Source organism: Montipora capricornis, chromosome 8, assembly GCF_036669925.1.
Source record: "Montipora capricornis isolate CH-2021 chromosome 8, ASM3666992v2, whole genome shotgun sequence".
In the NCBI taxonomy this organism is placed as follows: Eukaryota; Metazoa; Cnidaria; class Anthozoa; order Scleractinia; family Acroporidae; genus Montipora; species Montipora capricornis.
Window position 1 is genome coordinate 42,997,365 of NC_090890.1, and position 14,984 is coordinate 43,012,348.

At 38.0% G+C, this 14,984-nt stretch overlaps 2 protein-coding genes across 2 annotated transcripts in view; both read right to left on the reverse strand.

The window, feature by feature from the left end:
• The window catches only part of LOC138059419 (growth factor receptor-bound protein 2-like), a 16,208-nt gene extending 13,981 nt beyond the window's left edge, over nt 1–2,227 (reverse strand). Inside the window, exons 1-2 of the mRNA XM_068905017.1 lie at nt 1,870–2,227; nt 1,676–1,773 (exon numbers count right to left, since the gene is read on the reverse strand). Coding sequence (XP_068761118.1) covers nt 1,676–1,773; nt 1,870–1,947 — 176 coding nt within the window. The 5' untranslated portion in view covers nt 1,948–2,227. The remainder of the gene's footprint in view (nt 1–1,675; nt 1,774–1,869) is intronic.
• Nucleotides 2,228–6,778: 4,551 nt separating this feature from the next.
• Nucleotides 6,779–12,856, reverse strand: LOC138059421 (ubiquitin-conjugating enzyme E2 S-like). The gene is made up of 5 exons (XM_068905018.1): nt 12,720–12,856; nt 12,496–12,646; nt 12,309–12,386; nt 10,422–10,534; nt 6,779–7,700 (listed from the first exon to the last, which is right to left on the reverse strand). The coding sequence occupies exons 1-5, from the start codon at nt 12,726–12,728 to the stop codon at nt 7,437–7,439; spliced, it is 615 nt and encodes a 204-aa protein (XP_068761119.1). The 5' UTR covers nt 12,729–12,856; the 3' UTR covers nt 6,779–7,436.
• Nucleotides 12,857–14,984: the final 2,128 nt, after the last annotated feature.

Genomic DNA, 14,984 nt, shown 5'->3' on the forward strand with positions numbered 1-14,984 from the left:
GCAAAAATACTTGGCTATAAGACGCACCCCAATTTTAGCACTAACTTGCTACCCAAAGACAGATTTTTCTTGAAAAAACCGTGCGCCTTATAACCGAATAACTATGGTATTCCATGACCAATTTAGAGCACTCTAGTGACTCTGATAGCATCTTTTAAATTTTTATGCACAAAACAAAAAACACAACCCTCCCTCGTCTAATACCTTAGCAATAGAAGGTTTGACCTCTGGAAAAATACAATAGCTGGCCAAAAAATTTGAGCTTGAGAGAGTGACAACCAAGACTTCTGAATTATAATAATTTATGCTCACAAGTTCAATGAATTGTTCACCACGCCTCATGCAACTGACACATTAAGTTTCTGTTTCCCGATAAAAATAACCAAAGAAATTATAATGAATGACAACTAAAGACACTGTCATGTTCCAAAATGTTGGAATGTCATCTCCGCACTTCTTCTGATCCTTCTTACACACTCTTTAATTTCAAGATTTCAATTATTTCTTTGATTCTTTCAATTCTGAGAGCAAGACTTACATGTTTTAGGGGTTGTTTACATGAGAAAACTCACACCGGCGTGAGTTTCACACCAGAGTGACTTCTTGATAGAGCGTTTACATGATGACCAGGTGAAATCATATTGTGTTTACCTGAAGGGACACCACATATCGATCAAATACAAGCGTGAATTTAAATTGTAAATATGGCGTCTATCAGAAAAAGTACACATGTGCTACCTGTTCCAGCCCAACAGGAGGCTGATTTTACACCGTAACTAGTAGTTGTTCCTCGTTTACATGATACCGTTGCGAGATTTCACGTCGGAACGAAATTTTCCCTCCAGTGCAGCAACCGGAGTCGCCCCAGCACGACTATTTTCAGTGACATCAAGTAAACAAATACAGAGCTAAGAGAGGGAAACGGAGTGAACTTGCGCCAGTGCATATTAGTCGTCCCAGTATCATGTAAACAGCCCCTTACTCTAACACCAGGCAATTTTTCTCGTCAATGGGGCCACTTCAGGGATACATGGGTTAATAATGGAGTGAATATGGAGTGAACAACTTTAGAAAGGACAAGATGGTTCTCTTCCCATAAATGCTGTACTGCAATTTGTTCCAAAATGCAATCATTTCTTGACCACATTTTTTCACTGTTACATATTGCACACTCATGTTAATGTGAACAGGTGCAGATTCAGATCCATGAATATTGGTGGCAGATATTATCGCAACACAAATTTTTTAACTTCAATTTGCATTTATTGTTCCTTAATTGTTTTTTCCGGGCAATACAATATCCTCGTCTAATTAGCATTCATTAATTCCCATTGTTGATGGTGACAGGGAAATTACAGCCGTTTACAAGTTTGCTGTTTAGACACCGACAAATACATCTGCACCTAACAGGACTGTAATTTATGTGGATCACGATCGAAACATAGGCGATTAAAGACCAGCTTTTTATCCATGCATGTTTACAAATAATATGATCATATCATAGTTTACAATGCTTACAACCTTTCATCCCTTGATTATTTAGGTTCGGTTTTCATTCAATGAAGAAAGATGCAAGAATTTTCTGACCAACTAAAAATTTCGGTTCTCTTTCAGCTGTGTGTAGATAAGAGCTTACATTTTAAGACGATAGTTAAGCTCAATAAAGTTCACTTACTCGTGGGGTTTTAGAACTATGTAGTTCGCTGGAACTAATCCACTTCGACCATCTTGTTCAGCCGAAAACCAATTGTTATCGTCATCTGTTTCCAAGATCTAAAATTTAAAAAAAAAGTCCTTGTAATCCGAGGCAAAAAGCAAAATGTCTTCTTTTCGATGGAAACGTAACACAAATATTTACGATCGTTTTACCTTTAACACGCTTCCCTTTCTGAAAGAAAGTTCGTCATCTGCTGTGGCTTGGAAATCGTGTTTAGCTGTGGCCTCCATTACGACCTTCCTATGTCAAAATTTATTGCTAGCAGCTTCACTTCAAAACAGATTAAACCCCCGCAAAGGGTTGGAGACACATGCATTTATGTCCGACCGACTTCTGTTTCCTCCGAGTTTCGAGTAGGAATGGAACGAAGAAGTGAATGGCAAATACTTTCCTAATATGGAGGTTGTCTCGCCTAGCAGCGATAAAGCGGCGATTAAAGAAGTCGTTTCCGGTTGCCAACACAAATCTCTCGGTAGCAGCTTCAATTTGAAGACACACAGATAACAATCACGCTGGTGGACGAATAAAAGGAGCTAATGGATTTTTTTGTTTTCGTTTAGATGACGTAACGTAAAAAGTGCAAAGACTGTATTTTTTCACAACCTCGTTCCCAAGGTCCTCTCTCTTCCTTCCTTGAGGAAGGAAGAGAGAGGACCCTGGGAACGAGGTTGTATTTTTTCACAGGAGCACCTTGCGGTTAGGTTACGTATACAGCACAGGCAACACAATCTCGTAAGTCATCATTCGAATGTTGTCAGTTTATAATGCGGCAAAAATCGGCTAATTTTCCGTGGCCGCATGAAACATGTGCAAACTTTATAACATGCATTCGAATTTGGTAAAAGGCAGAGCTTACAAACTTATGCACTAGTCATTTGTTTCCCCCACCCCCCGACCCCCGGGGATAGTGGGGACATATGGGGAAATTACTAGGGCAATTACGATTACGCCATAATTACGCCTCTAGGGGGTAGGGAAATTACAAGATTTTCGTTCCTCTGCCCTACCCCTCTGGGGACATACAGGGGGAAATATCGGGGAATTCTTACCTAGGAGGACTGGGACTGAAAAGAAACGAAGAGCAATGGTAATGAGTATTTTCACACATGCAAAAATTTTTTTTTTCATCGCTTATTCCTGTCTTGTTTCTATCCAGTTCTTTTTTTTTGTTTCGTTCCTTATATAGTTCATGTGGCACACACAAATGGCAAGAACTGTATATTGTGGTAATCTCCCTAACATTTCCATGATGACTCAGAATCTTTTAGGAACAGAGGGGTGTGAATGTCTGCTCTAGTCCCCAGTGGAAATACACCTACTTTACAACCATTCAAATGTAATTTCCCTACCCATCCCCGGGGGTCAAAGGGTGGGGGAAACAAATGACTAGTGCATTAGCAGAATGCTGTCAAACGCAATAAGCTCCTCTTTCTCTTAATAAAATCATTGATAATACTTTAATAAATTGAAACAAATATAACAAAATTGTTTCTCACTTAACAAAATGAACAAGTTAAAAACTTTTTAAAATGGTTACAGCCCTAAAATCCGCAAGAAATACACTTTTACAAGTTTGTAACTTGTTCATATTAAGTGCGAAACAGTTTTATTATATTTGTTTCAATTTTATTAAAGTATTAGTTTATTGTGTTTGTTAGCATTTCTTTAAGTTCGTAAGCTTTGAAATTTTGTAAGCTTTTGAAACTTGCTCCTTTAAAGTCTTCTTTTAATGAAGGATAAGGAGGAAATTTCAAAGGCCAAAAAAATAGGTACACTTGTTTGTTTTGTTACATGATTGGAAACCACATCTTAACCTCAGGGGTGGGGGGGAGACTTCCCATATAAAAAGGACAGGGGTGCTGGCCGTACCTTTTAGAAGTTAAAAAAGCAGGTTTGGTACCTCTTAGGGTGTTCAGCCTCAAAAGGTCCACAGCGGCAGCTTTAGCAGTACCTTTTAGGGTATTGAGCCGAAAAGTTTTGACAGGAGACATAATTTGACAGTTAACTAGTTTTTTATTTTGTCTAATTAAAACCCATAATTTGGTACCTCATAGGGGTGAAAAAAATTTCATGCCACGCCCACAAGACAGGATCTTGGTACCTCTTAGGGTTATTTTCAATAATAAATTTCGTATTTAATTTCATTCTCATTCGTTACCAATTCTTCCCATTCATTTGGTGTTTTGTTATCAAGTTCACTTGTTAGTCAATCACTTGCATTCTATGGAAATGAATCCTCTTGTGACAGTGGTATAGTATGGTTATGGTCTGCTATGTACGTCATTCATAAACCTCTATTTCAAGAGGCCCTCAGTGAATTATAATATGCTGTATATTAATCTTATTCCATAAACTAATGAAATATCCTCTTGAGAAATCAGAGTTGCTAACAGATTTGAGCTGCCCTCAGGGTAAAAGGAGCACCTTATTGCCGATATTGCATATCTAGGGTTTTTTAGAAACACCCCAGGGCTGAGTTAATTTCCCCTCATAGGAATGAAGCAAGGTGAATTACCACAACAACTCGTAGTTTTGGGCAAGGACATTCTCATTCCGAGATCCACTAAGCCCTCTGACCTGTCTGAGGCCAGGCCTCCTGCCACAACTTCTGCCAGCTAAGAGGGCTATAAGGAAGCTCTGGTGATGACAAAGAAATCAACCTTTGAGGGCCAGGTCTTTGCAATTTAATCCTTTGGCTCCCAAGAGCGATTGATATGAAATTTAATTTTCTCCTCACAAGGTCAATACATTGTTAAACAGACTGGTGATGAGAATGAAGAAATAAATCTCCAAGGTTTTTTGTCTACATGTATCATCAAATTCCCATAACTGACATAAAAACTAAGGTATAGCAGTTAGTAACTAAGAATTAGCATTTTCTAAACAGCTGGTGGTAACCTAGGGATCATTGGCACCATTTTAACCTATTGATGACTGAACCATACCCCACTGACACGTAAAATCTAGTAAGTCTCACTCCTAGACCTTTTAAATTTGTTTTGCAGTTTAATGTAGTTTCTTTAATTTTATATCTAAGCTCAAGACCTCATCAGTATTAAGCTGTATAACTTATTGTGAATAAATAAATGCAATTATTATTATCATGAGAAGTCAATGGATTAAAGTGGACATAGTGTTTGCGTAGATGTGGAAGTTATCAAAGTGTCAGAGCTGAAAGATAAAGTGTTAAAGTAAGCATAGGGCAAAATTATATCGATAGTAAAACATGTTGAAAACAAAAAATGCATGTCAAAAATAATATTATCATAAAATTCATCGAAAGTGACAAAAAATAAAAGTCGAGATTTTGTAATTTAAGAAAAAAAAAACATTCATCTCATGGTTCAAGTGATAAATAGAATTGATGAAAACGGAAGCCTTAAAAGTCATAGATAGCACACTCTCGGCTTTGACACCAATTCAAAAATGGCACAATGGTTCATAAATTTTGAGGAATTTTTAGTTTCATTGGGAGGACTCATAGAAAATGCTGAGTAAAAAGTAAAGTCTCTGCATATGAGCCAGAAGGCCCATCAGGCCAGAGCTTCTGTTGGTTTCCAAAAATGCTGAGTACAATAATAATAATAATAATAATAATAATAATAATAATAATTAACAATTAGACCCGTAGCCTGCAAGGGCTATGGGTCAATAGCCCATGAGGCGAAGCCGAATAATTGTTTTAGTATCACCCAACTAGTTGGACAGAAAAGGCAATAATAAAGTTACCAAATGCAAGTTGAAGAAATATTTATTTGGAAATAAAACGAAGGAAAACGTCACGCTTTTCGCTACTCAAGGACAATTACTAATAGTCCTCTAGAAGCATAGCCAATCAAAATGCAGGATTTGCATTAGTCCACTAGTTGCGTGATACTACTACTAATAATAATAATAATAATAATTATTATTATTATTATTATTATTATTATTATTATTATTATTATTATTGATGAACCAAACGATGTTTTTGAAGTTCATATTTAATCAAGACCATCGTCAGTTGTACAATGAGGAATAATGTGAAGTTGTGCAATAAGTAGTGTAACAAAGTGAGATATAACATGAACAATTAAGGATGAAGGCGAAAACAGAAAAAAAAAAAACTAAACTATTTAAGCTAAGAAAAGAGACTATTTAGTATGAAAGGGATAAATTAAGATGTTTTACTTGGGAATTTAAAGATGGCTGCTCCCAAAGGATATGCATGGCTTCTTTAATTTTCAATTGGAAACGTGTGGAAGCAGAGTCAAGGATTTTAAAGCAAACTTCTGAACAAAGGGAGCAACATTTTTCAGAACCTCTCAAGTGCTTAAAGATGTGGGAATGTTTGTCGGTGGCGAGATGTTCACGGATGTGAGTGGCGAGGTGTCTGTTGGTTTCACCAATATAACCGGCATTACAGCCTGCACATGAAAACTTGTAAATGACTCGTGATCGTAAACCCGCAGGGATAGGATCCTTGGCACCAAACCAACTCCTGATTTTAAATGGGGTGAACACCAACTTAATTTCCAGGTCACTACAAAATGTGTTGACTAATCTCTTAATTCTGCATTGTGTTATTATCTTGTTCATTGCCGAATGCCGTGATTAGAAGTCACTGTTCCACCATCACATCATCTGGAGCCCTAATAAGCAATTAAAGCTCAAACCAGAACCACCCCATCACGATCCCTGCAACCACTCCTACAGCTCCATTTCAAAGAAATTGTGCACTAACCATGCACTGCCTGTTTTCCAATTTCCCTCAAATGGCAATCCAGAATACATTAAGAAGATTGCCTTATTAATCACCTTCTGTAAGAATATCTTTCCGAAATTAATTTACCGTACCAATCTGTAAACTGTGAACACTGATTTGATTTTGACATTTCCCATTGTGAAGCAACCAATCAGAAGCAACACAAAACCACAATTTATTACCATTACTGGTTGTGGTTTAGTTTTCTCGCACATGATTGGCGTTTTACTTGAAACACAATAACATTCCATAAATATTTCTAGTGTTCACAGTTTTCGGATGTTCACAGCAATAAGTTAGACATAAAAACAATGGTCTTCAAAAAACACTGTACTTTAATGAATCAACAACTATGACAGACACAGCAAACAATTGGCAAGCAATGCAAGCTGTAGGCCAACACATAAAAATACTTTATGACCTACTTATCAATATTTAAGATACTTCTGGGGAATGAAACAGTATTATTGTAAACATACAAAGTAAGATTAAAGGAAATAAATAAAGACTGGAAAAGAAAACGTGAGAGCTGGAAAACAGTCAAATTGTAAATGAAAGAAACTATTACCTCGGTAATCTTCTTCCAAAAGATGCTTTCATAATAATGAAAGGAAGAAAATGCCAGACATATCATAAAAAACAAAATTTGTATTTAAATAAAGATTAAAAGGCCAGGAGAGTTCAGTTTCAATGCATCAAGAGCTTTAATTTTGAGACTCAAATGCTCATGAAATCAGGCCCATTATTAGACAAAGTAATAGACAATTTCTTGGTACGAGAAGTAAGATGAAATCACTTTCATCCCCCAATCAAAATGCAGTCACCTCACACATACTTGCAAGTATCTCAGAATGGAACATTTTGTGTCAAAATTTACTTGTTCCAAAGACATTTATTTACACTGTACATTATTAATAAGACAATCTAGATATTGAAATATTTGATGAAGTGATTTGCAGCCTGGGTAAAACTTTGTCAAAGTCTTTTCAAAGCTCTTTTTTTTTCTTTCTTCTTCTTATCGAGAGCTTTGTCATTTGCTCTTTTGATCCCTTGAGGTGCCTCTACAGTATCTGCTTTATCTAGGCTTTCTATTTTGCTGGTGCAGTTGTGCTTTGCATGGATGTCCGTCCACCACTGTGCTCGTTTAGAGTAATCTTCATACTTTTCCAGCAACAACTTGCCTGCCTCTTCATTCAATGCTGATTCTGGATTTGGTACTATCAGAAGACATTTTACAGTCTGGAAAAAGGAAAGGTCAAATTGAAAATATAAAAGGTGCAGGCAGTAAAATCCTGTGTTAGAGCGCTTGCCTTGAGATACAGAGATCCTGGATTCAAGACCTGTTTTGACCAATCATTGAATTTGATCCTGGTATTCCCTAACTTCACTTTTCAGCTGCACTTCAAAATAGCCAACTGGTTTGCCTTCGACCAGTTGGGTTTTTCAACAGTAGTTGTTGTTGATGTCCTGCTCTGTTGTTTTGTTGATTGTGTATCATTGGCCCTGAAAAACCCCTATGAGGAGTGGTCAATAATAATTATTATTAATTATGTATCAAATGACTCCCAGTAGCAAATATAGAGCATGTGTGTTACTGTAAGAAACAAAGTTACGTGTGAGGCAATTGGCTCAACCTAAACTGTTGGTGCAATTGGCTCACTATAAACCCCTATTTTTGGAGCCTTGCACTTAGCTTTCACTATAATTTCAATTTGGTAGTTGGTAGATAAAATAAGGTGGGCAACTGAATCATGGGGAAGAAAGCAGCTCATGGAAATCTGTCTGAAAACAAGTGGGCATCATACTCTTTGTCCTTGTACTTTATTGGCAGCCCTGTCACACATGCTTTCATTTTACAATTTCACAATACAATTAATTTTATTCATACTTAACAGACCACTCCCGACAGGGGCTTTTCAGGACCAACGAAAAACAATCACAACAGAAAAGAATCCCAACTGGCCAGAGGCAAGCTACATGTAGTTGGCTATTTGCAAGTGCAGCTGAGAAGTTGAACCAGGGACTACAAGGAACAAATTCAACCAGTGCCCTAACCAATGGGCCGCACAGCCACCGACTGCATTTGATTGGTTGCAGTCACAGATCAAAGACACAAGAGGAGGTGTACAATCATTTAACCTTTAAGGATCACAACATTTCTTTTTTTTGTAATTCTGCATCCATCTCCATTGTTTATGAACTTCTCAAACTTTGCTTGTAGGTTGGTTGCAATCAGAGGCTGAAGACTGTATGTAACACGTAGCTTGTTCTTTTGCATTGCAATTGCTTACCTATTGTACTTGACACTGCTGCAACATGCTTGTTATTTACCAGAAGCAACCAAGTCAGATTCTAAATATTAGGTCACCATTATTTCAAGGAATGCATAGTGCTACCTGCTGGTTGAATCAATTTCTAGCAGATAACATGACTAGGTTTAAAAAGTACTCCACTGGACAGTTACTTTATCCTGTGAACACGTTTTAAACAACTGAGGCAATAAAAAGTACTCATGATTCCAACTTCATCAGCATAATTAGGTGGTCTTTTGAATACATCCATTGTCTTGTAAAAACCATACTTAAGAAATCAGATGTCATTCATTTGATGTCAGAACATTGAATATGAGTGCACAGGGTTCGTTCTGGATTTTGTCTATAAAATTCCAGGAGTATTCAAGGAGTTTTCAAGAACAAGAAATTGAGTTTTCAAGGAATCTTTATAACAAGATTTCTATGCCATACATAGTGTTTCAGTGTTTTCTTTGCTGAAAAAGCCTACCTTGATATTCCTTGAAATGTCTCTTTTAACTTAGCATGATACAATCTCAACAATTTTCACCCAAGCAAAAATTCAAGCAGTTTTCAAAATGAAGCAGTTTTCTGCAAAATCCTTTTTTCAAGGGCTTTTCAAGTGCCCTTGAAGGCCAAAATTAAATTCCAGGGCTTTTCAAGGACTTCAAGGAGTTGCACGAACCCTGGTGCAGCATTTTCACAACACTTCTGAGGGGGTATTTACATGACAATGCGATGAACTCAGACCAACATAGGTTCGTATATACCTTCATACATTCTCTTTTTTGCGTGAGACCAGCCTGACAATGAACCCAGACCAGTCCAATTTCGTCTCGGTTGCTGGACTGAGATGAGAAACTCTTGTACCAATCAGGGTTTGTTCTGGTCTCATGTAAATGACATCAAATCTCAGACCGGGTCCAGAAATTTCAAGCAGGTATGCTTATGGGTCAGCGATATATTTATTAGACAAAATACATCATTTTAAACCAAAACCAAGTACCAAGCATTTCGTACCGGTTTCATATAACCAGCTTCAAAAGTTGCATACTGGTCTGAGTTTGTCCTGGTCTCATGCAAATACCACCCTTTTAAGTGAAAGTGATCATTGCAGTTAATGAAACAACTTGAACAGTTGCCAAGAATCTTAAAAGTGTCGTGTTCAAGCCTGGATTTTTTTCAAGCTTCTTTGAATCACGTCATACCATTATATCTTTCTTTACCCTAGCTCGGTTTTCAGAGTAGCTTGGTGTTACAAGCTAATATCTCCGAGCATTTACGTGATGCCCCACTCTTTTCAAACAGTGTGTGGGTTCTTTTACGTCCCACAGGGTTATGAACATTGAAGGGCTGTGAGAGGGGGCCTATGGTTTATCCTGAGGCTTATTCGAGAGAGAGTCTAACCATTGGCAGATGTCATTACATAGGCTGCACTTTCTCCTCAGTTATTTAAAGACCCCGAGTGTTGGTCTGGCCAGAGATTTGATCCCACGACCTCCACAAAGTAGATCAACGCTCAACCAACTGAGCTAACCGGTTGGTGGTTAGTTACTTCATTACAAGTAACTGCGATGGTCACTTACACTTAAAATTACATAACTGCAATTCAAATAATTTCATATAATTTGCTATTACACATTACCACAACAACAATTTTCTTTCCTACCAATAAAATATGTTTAACTCCAAGATCTGGTTTCCAATCCCTTTTGAGGGTGTTGACACATATCTCACCATTGCTGGCCACATTTGGGTGAAATATTTTAGTCAAGAAGAATCCTAAAAAACATAAAGTTAACAGTCACTGAAACAGTTCATAGATCATGGGTCTTTTTCCCCTCTCTAAATCAGTGGAATCTCTCTTAGTAGCTTTAATTTAGTTCAACTCATAAGGCTTGTCAACAACCCTTTCCCTACTGGGAATGAGACTTAACAGTTTTTACTGTGTCTAACGCTAAGATGATTTTACTCATCAACTGCCTGAGGAGTCAATGGATTAATCAAAAGCACTGTGTTCTGCCTCTCAAAACTTTTGACTTTCAAACACTGGTCAATAAATCATCTACCCTGCAAGCAGTCTCTTTCGAGCTTCCTAGATAAGTCAGGAAGAGGAAAGTAGACTCTGCCAGCTGCCTCAACATTTTGAAAGTCGAAACTGGATTCATCTATTTCTTTGGATGAGCAGCAAATAAAAGAATGTTCAGGCGGCTGGCAGAGTCTTCTTTCCTCTTCCCAACATATCTAGGAAGATCAAAAGAGACTCTGCTCGCAGGGTATAGATCATCCATATGGGTGAAAGATTTTCTAATAATCTGTCTGTATTTAAATACAACCAAACAGACAGATCATCTGGTCTGTTTGGATGATATCAAACTTGTATTTGGACTTCATAGATGGAGAACCTAAGACAGGTTGTCTGTTTAGATTTTCTGCTAGATTTCATACACATAAGAAAAAAGATTTACAATCTAACAGACTTAAAAGACACTTCAGATATGTAGCCATTGGAAAACATACATACATACATACATACATACATACATACATACATACATACTTAATTGACCACTCCCCATAGGGGCTTTTCAGGGCCAATGAAACACAACGAAACGACGGAACAGAACAACGACAATTGTTAAGAATCCCAACCGGCCGGAGGCAAACCAGTTGGCTATTTACAAGTGCAGCTGGGAAGTTGAACCAGGAACAACCAGGATCAAATTCAACGAGTGATCAGAGCGGGTCTTGAACCGGGAATCTCTGGTTCTCAAGGCAAGCGACCTAACCACTGGGCCACACTGCTTCCTCACAAACATCACAAACATAGAAATCTCAAGAGACAAAGTTCAATTCTACCAGAAAATTAAAACTTGAGAAGTTTCAAAACAAACATGAACAAGTGGATACTAGTAAGCAAGCCAATCTGGGGTCTAAACGAAACAAGGATGGATGTAATTTTGGCTGGCACCTGGTTCCAACCCATTACAGAAAAAAAAAAAACACCATACAGTTTCTGAGAGACTACAGTATATGCATAGACAGCAAACAAGTGACTGTGCAAGAAGAACCTTTGACACCTTGAGGAAAGCAATCTATGTTTGATTGTTGTTTCCACATAATATGGAAGTCCTATTGAGTAACTCCACAATACCTAGTAACTCCCAATCACTATCATTAGCATTTAGCCATATTCTTGGAAGTTAGAAACTGGCCATAACAGACTTCATTCTTATTAAGTGACTTGGAATTTAGTGGCAGGGTATCGGCCTGTTAACCAGCCTTGTACAGAAACTCTCTTTTCAACTATGTAAACAAAGTGAATCAATTACATGTTTACATGAACGTTATTGGACTCCTCGATTAAAAAATTGAGTTGGTACATTCCTGGAAAATCAAAGACCAAAAATAAATTAAAATGCACTTTTTCGCACAGAATCGACGCGAAGAAATCAATAACAATGAATGGAAGCAACATTATGCCCAGGGTATAGTAAGAAACATTTCACAAATATGTATAATAATATAATCTAGACTTTCACCAACAAAGTTTCACCTTTGGGAGGTACAGTAGGGAAATCCTTGCCCAAGACGAGTTTGATGCGAAACAGGCCTCCTTCATACGGTGTACCAGCTACAAAACAAGTGTAAGAGGTAGTAGATGTTACACAATAAGATAGAGGCTAGGCGGTTGCTGAAGATCAATGAAAACAGGAAGATGGATTTATCGAGTAAGAAATTACCTGGTCCTTCTATTGTGGCCTGAATATCTGTTACATCTTCTTCGTTGGTAAACACCTTTATACCTTCGGGGGGATCGCTTGATAAATTGGTAAGTTCTTTAGCAACTTGCTTGATGATTTGTGGGTGAAGATTTTCGACGTTCGAACTTGTCTGAAAATTCAAATAAACACAGATCAATTGCGGCAAACGGCAATCCGTGGAAACAGACAAAGAAGGAACTTACGGAGGCCATCTAATGGTGTTTCCTCAAGATAAAACAGTGCGAAAAGCCTACTAATTTTTATCACATAAAAGGTACAAGAAAGTTCGTTTGCAAGAAGCGGTGAAAAGAAACCTTCAAGGAGTTTGGTTTGTTATTCTATCAACCAATCAAATTGCACATTTACCAGTCCGCCGCTCGGGAAGCCCATGGTCTAAACTGCGAAGTCCTGGGCCGAAAAGAAGGAAACTTCGATGCTGGCTTGAACACAAGTTGAGAAACTATGTTGTATCGGCTCTTGCTCTTAATATTTAGGGCGCGTTTGATTGACCCTATTCCGGAATAAGAATACGTGGAGAAATGATTAAAACGATATGTTTGGCGCGGTTTCGAAGCAGCAATGATAATAAAAATATGTTTAAAATATCATTTTAGCAGATATTTGACAAATGTGAATCTCTGTTAAAACGAACGATTTCTAACGTATATTCTATGTATTCCTATTCCGGAATAGGGTCAATCGAACGCACCCTATTAGGGTGCGTTCGATTGACCGTATTCCGGAATAGGAATACGTGGAGTGATGATTTAAAACACTATGATATGCCGTTTTGCAGCAACAAGAATAATAAAGCCAAGTTTAAAAAAGCATTTTAGCAGATTTTTGACAATATTAATGTGAATCCCCACAAAAACGATGGATTTCCAACTTCTATTCCATGTATTCCTATTCCGGAATACCGGCGGTCAATCGAACGCGCCCTAAAGCCGATGCTACACGGTTCAACATTTTTTGATCAACAAATGTTGCAGCTCTTGTTCAACAAATTATGAACAGTGAGTGTGTCGTGTCATGTTGAATGTTAAAATATGCAGTTCAACAAGTTGAATGTTGTTGAACGATGTTGAACGAAAATAGAGACCAGCTCTATTCCGTTCAACACATTTGTGCAACATTGTTCAACATTTGTGAGCAACAAATGTTGCAAGATGTTGATCCGTGTATCATCGGCTTTAGTTTCTCAACTTATCTGGACGATAATCGTACTTATCAGTTGTCTCTTATAGGGTGTTTTCTAGCAGCAATATTTGCATACTAAAACAAAAGGAAGAATTTGCATAAAAATGGAGTTCAATTCCCAAAAGAATATTTCATTCCTCCAATATGGCCGCTCTTTCTTTGTTTCACTCCGCTAAGATGGCCGCCGTGACGTCATGCGGTAACACTCAATAGTCACCTAAAAAGATTAGGACCCGATTGTTCGAAAGCCGATTAACTTAATCCAGGATTAGCGTAAACTTTTGTTTCATATTTTCAACTTTTTGGTGTAAGTTTTTTTTGCTTATTTTTGTTTTCCAGGATTGAGTTCTGTAAAGTTTTGCCGAATATCAGCGTTAAACAACATTTGGGAGTAGAAAAATAATTTTCTTGGTTAACTTTTAATCTGGGATTAGCGTTAATCGACTTTTGAACAACCGGGCCAAGGTGGCTACTAAGGCGGGAACTTCAATGGGATGCAAACCAATCACCTCTGCGATGCCGGTGCAATTCTTCATGATCTTTTTACCTTTGGTGACGATTAGTTGTTTGGGAGAAACTACTGTCCTGGGGCCCTTTTCTCGAAAGTCCAGAAAACTTTTCGGATCCGGTGGTGAGAGCACTCGTCTCCCACCAATGTCGCCCGGGTTCGATTCCCAGACTTGACGTCATATGTGGGTTGAGTTTGTTGGTTCTCTACTCTGCAACGAGAGGTTTTCTCCGGGTACTCCAGTTTCCCCTCTCCTCAAAAACCAACATTTCACATGATTTGCGTTATTTGTTAATTTCAGTTTACGGCGTCCCCCTCCAGCGCTAGAACGACTAGACACTGTGAAACTGTCAACCGCTTGTTTTGGAAAGACGATTTTTTGATATGTTTTCAAGGTAAAAAGCAAAATGACTGTGAAGTTTGACAACTTTAATCCTCTCCGTTCTTAAGATACAGAGGAAATTGTGACACCCGAAAATGGCCCGTAATTTTTCGGGACCTTTGAGAAACGGGCCCCTGGCATGCGAAATGTTTACTTCGGTTTCCGTCAGTCGTACGCTTTTAAAAGGTCCCTCATAACTTAATTGATGCTAGCAAAATTCCGTGTTTCAAACACTCGCCAAAAAAGCACCACTAGCATTTAGTTGTAGGGTCTACTTAGCCGATACAGTTCATTGAAAACAAGTTGAAATAATCTCAGCCTAGGAAAGGTCGCACAAATTTGTTTTTGACGTGATGCATTTGTTTCGTTGTCATCAGC

What these genes read in the sequence shown, in the direction of transcription:
- LOC138059421 (XM_068905018.1), bottom strand. An exon ending in GGCCACAATAGAAGGACCAG is followed by an intron (nt 12,387 to 12,495) that starts GTAATTTCTTAC and finishes CTTGTTTTGTAG; the next exon opens with CTGGTACACCGTATGAAGGA. An exon ending in GAGTTAAACATATTTTATTG is followed by an intron (nt 7,701 to 10,421) that starts GTAGGAAAGAAA and finishes TCCTTTTTCCAG; the next exon opens with ACTGTAAAATGTCTTCTGAT.